Below are 7376 nucleotides of genomic sequence, written 5' to 3'. Positions count from 1 at the left end.
GCCTAGACAGTGACACCCTCACCCCATTAATGAAATCATTTCAGGTCTGGGGAAGAGTCATACTGGGCTCAAATCTTAATTTTGTTGAACTCTCCACTGATGCTGCCAGGCCTGCTGAGTTTCTCCAGAATTTTTGTATTAGAGTTCAGCTAGAGTAGAGATTTTAATTTATAGTGAGAGCATCCAAGTAAAACAAAAGTAAAATAATAATATAGATGCTTGCAATCTGAATAAGTATAAAGTGCTGGAACCATGTATTGCCACCAAATGTTAACATCAGTCATTAGGTTGAGGTGTTAACCTGGTTTATCTCTGTCTACAGATGCTGCCTGCGATTAAAATAGGAATCAAAAACTAAACAGAAATTACTGGAGAGACTCAGCAGGCCTGTCAGGACCTGTGGAGAGAAGCAGGGTTAACATTTTGACTCCAATAACCCTTCTGTTTTAGGGTGGGGAGGTGGAAATAGGGATTAAAATACGAAACAAAAATAGAAATTGCTGGAGAAACCCAGCAAGTTAGGCAGCATGCGTGCAGAGAAAGCAGAGTTAACGTTTCGGGTCGAGTGACCCTTTCTTAGAACTGAAATATGAAGCACTCTCCCTTCAATCAAGGACACACAGAGGCTGTAGGCACAGCTTGCCAGTATCAATGATGAAGGCATCTCAAATAGTCACAGCGGGGTTGTATGGGGTGGGGGCGTAAAGGGGCGGGAAGGCGGCGGTTGGGATGTACCATGAGGGGTTGATCACTCGAAGGTGGAACAGGCCGTTGGCGGGCGCCGGTCGGGTGCCATGTTGGAAGCGAGTGGAGTGAGGATGAGGAGATGTGTCCTGGAGCGGGAAGGAAAGCCTGAGAGAGAGGGAGAAGAGGGGGCAAGGCACTGAGAGAGAGGGAGAGAACGAGCGAGTGGGAGCCGGAGGGATTAGCGGTGAACGCTGAGCGGCGCGTCGAGGAGGGCGGTTGTCGGGCCCCGGGGCGGCTGTGAAGCTGCGAGGGCTGCCGCGGAGCAGAGAGCGGCGGCGAAGGGAAGGCCCTGACTCGATGGCGGCGCTGCCGATGAGACGCCTCTCTCTCATCCTCCTCGGCTCTTTGTTCGCATTGAGGGCGGAAAACCCGGCGCAGGAGGAACCGGGGCCGCCTCTTCTGGAGTTCCGCCGGCCTCCCCCTCTCCTCCATCTCCTCTTGCTGCCGCCGGGCCGCTGGCAGAACGGGGCCGCGGGCCGAGCGCCCAGCCCGGAGCAGGTGAGTGGCCCTGGCAGCTGGGCAGCCGCTCCGGGTCGAGCTTCCTGCTACCGGGCCGATTGCTCCCAGCACACCGGGAGGGATGCCAGCGCTAAGACCGAGAAAAAGAGAAACTGCCCGGACGCTGCACAATGGCAACGGGACAAGGATGTAACCGAACAGCGTGCCAGTGAAGCCTGTAGGAACCGGGGGCATCAGGGCTTCAGAACTATTCCAGCAAAGAAACTGCTACACAGCCGCCGGCGCTACCGCGGTTTCTACCGGACTCTCAGCCACTCCGTCTTATTGTCTTGTGCAGAAAGCCTCCCCTCCGAGAAGAAGCAGAGGGGCCTCGAACCCAGCTTCTTGTTCTACCGGCCTCTCTTTATCCACTCGCTGTGTCTGGTCCGGGACAATAGCTCCAGGAAATCGTTTTGGAGTCAGCATTCAAGCAAGTCCAACACCTGGCCTGCAAAGAACGGAGGACTCTCGTGGGATCTGCCCCGGGACTGTGCTGAAGTTGCCTTAAATACCCGGAATGTTAAGCGAGGTTGCCTGTACCTGAAGGACGAAGAAAGGAATGTGAAACTAGGAGCGTGTTTGAAACATTGTCCAGACCTCCTCCTTAGTAGTGTTATGTATCGTCTGTTTGAGTGCTACCTTTTTAACCCCGAGGAAACATTGTATAAACGTTGCGCACAGCAGGCAAACAACGTGAACCACGCTTTTAGCCGTCACCTGCACCAACACAGGAATCACTGTGTTAACCCGTGTCTAAGTCAATGCATGAAATACGGTTCACTTGACGACAGGACAGATTGGCCTGCATCGAATTTAAGTGAAAGTAGATTTAGGTGTATCAGCGGATATTTTTGGCGATTAATAAATCCTCGCAATTGCAATCTGTGTCCAAAATTGTGCCTAGTTATTTTTACAAATCTGTGTTCTTCGGGAGGATCACATAGTTTGAATAACGAGATTTCAGCACCATCCGCGGCATGGACAGCTCCCGGTTTGGCGAGAGAAGCATCTCCAAGTCAAACACTCTGCAACCCTGACAACAGAACAAAGAGCTTAGGGGCACCCGCGACAAACCTTTCCCGTCCTCTCAACTGTGAAGATTTTCACAGTGCGCAGTTCTTTAAAGCCACCAAAGGTTGTTTAAAAAGTCTGCTGTTTGGACTTAGGCCAAGGAACCATTCAAACAGAGATCTACTTATACTCTTCCAGTTAAATTCCAGCAAAGCTATGCAATTTGAGACGTTTAATCCCCGATTTAGCAAGCGGGGAAAGAGAGCAGTCTTTTCTTTACCATTAACGAGAACTAGTAGATCGGTCAATCGTCGCCCTCATTTTCCACAATATAATTACCAGGTTCAGGTGGCGGAGAACCAGCCTCCAGGGACACATGTAATCTCCATTACTGCAGTGGACCCAGATTCTGGAGAGGCTGGGAGGCTGTATTACTCTCTGGCTTCGTTGATGGACAGCAGATCCATGGATTATTTTACGATTGATGCTGAAAGAGGGCTGCTGTCAACCAGCAAAATACTGGACAGGGAAAGCATGGACCTGCACTATTTCCGAATCACAGCTGTCGATCACGGTATCCCTCGCCTCTCTGCCACCACCATGATCTCCATAACAGTGAAGGACACGAATGATCACAATCCAGTGTTCGAACAAGCCGAATATAGGGAAACCATTCGAGAGAATGTAGAGGAAGGTTATCCCATCTTGCAGCTCCGAGCCACAGATATAGACTCTCCTTCCAATGCCAATATCAGGTATCGATTTATGAATCAGCAAGCCACACATGCTGTTTTTGAAATTGATGCCAGGTCAGGTTTAATTACTACCCGTGGATCTGTGGATAGAGAAACTATGGAAAAATATTCCCTCATTGTAGAAGCCAATGACCAAGGTAAAGACCCTGGCCCTAAAAGTGCCACAGTAAAAGTTTACATTACTGTCCTCGATGAAAATGACAACATCCCACAGTTTAGTGAGAAACGTTACATTGTCCAGGTGAGGGAAGACATCAGGCCACACACACAGATCTTGCAAGTTACTGCCACAGACTTCGACAAAGACAATAATGCTTTGGTTCATTACAATATAATTAGTGGAAACAGCAGGGGGCAGTTCTCCATTGATAGTCTTACTGGTGCCATTGAGGTGGTAACACCTTTAGATTTTGAGGTGGAGCGTGAATATGCCTTGCGTGTTCGTGCTCAGGATGCAGGTCGACCACCTTTATCCAACAATACAGGAATGGTCAGTATTCAGCTGGTGGATGTTAATGATAATGCTCCTATCTTTGTAAGTACCCCATTTCAGGTTTCTGTCCTTGAAAATGCACCTCTTGGACACTCTGTAATCCATATCCAAGCTGTGGATGCAGATTATGGTGAAAATGCCCGTCTGGAATATAGACTGACTGACACAGCTAGTGACACACCATTTGTGATAAACAGTGGAACAGGCTGGATCACAGTTAGTGCACAATTGGATCGGGAATCTGTTGAACATTATTCTTTTGGAGTGGAAGCTCGGGATCATGGTTCTCTATCTCTATCTGCTTCAGCAAGTGTCACTATTACAGTGATGGATGTTAATGATAATCGACCAGAATTTACACAGACGGAATACTTTATCCGCTTAAATGAAGATGCTGCAGTTGGTACCAGTGTACTGACAGTAACTGCAGTAGATAGAGATGTGAATGGGGTGGTTACATATCAGATCACAGGTGGGAATACAAGGAACCGCTTCAGTATCAGCACCCAAGGTGGTATGGGGATCATTACACTAGCTTTGCCTCTGGATTATAAGCAAGAGAGACGTTATGTCCTCACCATCACAGCCTCTGATCGCACACTTCATGATACATGCCATGTACATGTTAATATCACAGATGCAAATACACACCGTCCAGTATTTCAGAGTGCACATTATTCAGTAAATGTCAATGAAGATCGTCCAGTGGGGAGTACTGTAGTGGTAATCAGTGCTTCAGATGATGATGTTGGGGATAATGCAAGGATTACCTACTATTTAGAGGATAACATTCCTCAGTTTCGAATTGATCCAGACTCCGGTGCCATAACGTTACAGACAGAGCTTGACTATGAAGATCAAATGACTTACACACTTGCCATCACTGCCAAAGACAATGGGATTCCACAGAAATCTGACACAACCTATGTCGAAATCATGGTCAAGGATGTCAATGATAATTCACCGGTGTTTGTAAACGCCCAGTACCAGGGCTCCGTCTCTGAAGACGCCCCACCTTTTACCAGCGTCTTGCAGATATCGGCTACTGACCGTGATGCCCATGCTAATGGAAGGGTTCAGTACACTTTCCAGAATGGAGAGGATGGGGACGGAGACTTCACAATTGAACCAACATCAGGGATTGTCCGAACTGTTCGAAGACTTGATCGGGAGAGTGTTCCGATATATGACCTCACTGCCTATGCAGTAGATCGGGGGATCCCTGTTCATAGGACTCCAGTTCATGTTCATGTCAGTATTTTGGATGTGAATGATAATGCACCAGTATTTCCTGCTGATGAATTTGAAGTCTTTGTGAAGGAAAACAGTATTGTTGGTTCAGTGGTGGGAAAAATCACAGCAGCTGATCCAGATGAGGGGTCAAATGCTCAGATTATGTACCAAATTGTGGAAGGCAACATTCCTGAGATCTTCCAGTTGGATATCTTTTCTGGAGAACTCACAGCTCTTACTGACCTGGACTATGAAATAAAGTCTGAATATGTGATTGTAGTGCAAGCGACCTCCGCACCTCTTGTGAGCCGGGCTACTGTGCATATTCGTCTGATTGACCAGAACGACAATAGTCCTGTCCTTAAGAACTTCCAAATAATTTTTAACAACTATATATCAAACAAATCAAACACCTTCCCTTCAGGAGTCATTGGCAAGATCCCAGCCTATGATCCTGATGTTTCAGATCGACTGTTCTACACTTTCGAGCGAGAAAATGAACTGAGTTTAATAAACCTCAATCAGACAAGTGGAGAACTACGGCTGAGTCGAAAGCTAGACAATAATCGTCCACTTGTGGCTTCTATGTTGGTGACGGTCACAGGTAAGCTTGCAAAGTATATACTATATCGTGAGGCAACTTTGTCTAGAATGATGTGATTATACTATTGGTTTAGGAATCTAAAATGTTATTCAAATTTTGGTATTGTGAAACTGAATTTAATAAATCTACATGTTTTGGATTATACCAGAACAAAATTATAAGAGATGCTGGATTGCAATAAAAACCCAACTGGTTTACGAATGCCCTTCAGGAAGAGGAATCTTTCACCTCTACCTAGCTTTGCCTAATATGATTTTAATTGGCATTTCATGGTTAAAACCGGCTAATCTTGGAAGTCATTCAGTTGCTCAGTCTTTTTGATAGATGAAGGTCAATGACTTTTTGAGATAAGCCAATGTTGTACGAGTTTTGGGAAATGACAAAAAAAGCATCATTTCAAATAATGCAGTCAATTTGTTTACTTGCAGCACAGTATATTCCTAATTTGTAAAAGAAGCATATTAGGATTTGTACATTACTTGCTCACAAGCTGATAGTAAGTCATTTTAAGAAAAATCATCACATTTTTGCTGGATAAAGTATTCAAATATTAAAGTAGTAAATACTGGAAATACTCAACAGGTGAGGCATCATCAGTGAAGAAAAAAAAGGTAATGTTTCAGAGACTTTTCTTGCACCAGGAATGTTCTGATGAAAGGCTGTTGACTTGAAACATTAACTGTGTTTTTCTCTGTCCACAGATCCTGACAGACCTGTTGAGTAATTCCAGCATTTTTGCTGTTTTATTTCCAGATTTCCAGTATCTACAATATTTTCATTTTGTGTCGTTAGTTTTCTCATGTTCTGTTCTGGTTGATATTAACAACCATAAAAGCTTATTTTATCCAGTGGCTGGTCCGACCTTGTACACTTCAGTATTAATTATTAATATGATTAGTTATGAATACTTAATGAAAATATTTTCTGCTATATTCTTCAGGGAATTACAGTTTAAAACAAGTAACAAGCAGCACTGTAAGAAGTGTGTAGGTAATCTAGAATTTAGTGTATTAACTATGTCTACATGCAATGCCTTTGCTTCTTATAAGTGTAGCAGTTTGCCATCACTCTGGAAAAACTTGGGTATAATTGCTGAACTGTTCATGAGCATTGAGCATTTTTGCAGTAGTGTTTATTTTGTATGTGGCAATTGAATTTGCGGTCAGTAAATAGCAGGTCGCAGAGTCACAGTCATACAGATGGAAACAGAACCTTTGGTACAACTAGTCTATGCCGACCACATTTCCAAACCAAACTAGCCCTACTTGCCTGCATGTGGACCACATGCTTCCAAACCTTTCCTATTCGTGAATTTATCGATGCCACCCGAAGGTTGCAGGAACAGCAACTCATATTCCGCTTGGGAACCCTGCAGCCCAATGGTATCAATGTGGACTTCACCAGCTTCAAAATCTCCCCTTCCCCCACCGCATCCCAAAACCAGCCCAGTTCGTCCCCTCCCCCCACTGCACCACACAACCAGCCCAGCTCTTCCCCTCCACCCACTGCATCCCAAAACCAGTCCAACCTGTCTCTGCCTCCCTAACCTGTTCTTCCTCTCACCCATCCCTTCCTCCCACCCCAAGCCGCACCTCCATCTCCTACCTACTAACCTCATCCCACCTCCTTGACCTGTCCGTCTTCCCTGGACTGACCTATCCCCTCCCTACCTCCCCATCTATACTCTCCTCTCCACCTATCTTCTTTTCTCTCCATCTTCGGTCTGCCTCCCCCTCTGCCCCTATTTATTCCAGAACCCTCACCCCATCCCCCTCTCTGATGAAGGGTCTAGGCCCGAAACGTCAGCTTTTGTGCTCCTGAGATGCTGCTGGGCCTGTTGTGTTCATCCAGCCTCACATTTCATTATCTTGGATTCTCCAGCATCTGCAGTTCCCATTGTCACTGAATTTATCCAAATGTCTTTTATATGTTGCAACTGTGCCTGCATCCAGCACTATCTCTGGCAATGCATTCAACACAGGAACGACTCTCCGTTAAAAAGAAAGTGCCCCTCATGTCCCTTTTGAATAGCTCT

At 45.8% G+C, this 7376-nt stretch overlaps 1 protein-coding gene across 1 annotated transcript in view; it reads left to right on the top strand.

Annotated features, from left to right (window-relative positions):
* The first annotated feature begins 781 nt into the window (after positions 1-781).
* Positions 782-7376, top strand: part of celsr3 (cadherin, EGF LAG seven-pass G-type receptor 3) — a 262123-nt gene continuing 255528 nt past the window's right edge. The window contains exon 1 of the mRNA XM_048547414.2: positions 782-5341. Within this exon, the coding sequence (XP_048403371.2) occupies positions 1045-5341 (4297 nt within the window). The 5' untranslated portion in view covers positions 782-1044. The remainder of the gene's footprint in view (positions 5342-7376) is intronic.

The sequence above is a fragment of the Stegostoma tigrinum genome, chromosome 11 (assembly GCF_030684315.1).
Source record: "Stegostoma tigrinum isolate sSteTig4 chromosome 11, sSteTig4.hap1, whole genome shotgun sequence".
Taxonomy (NCBI): Eukaryota; Metazoa; Chordata; class Chondrichthyes; order Orectolobiformes; family Stegostomatidae; genus Stegostoma; species Stegostoma tigrinum.
Note: the sequence above shows the minus strand (reverse complement) of the source record. Positions and strands in the feature narration are given on the sequence as shown.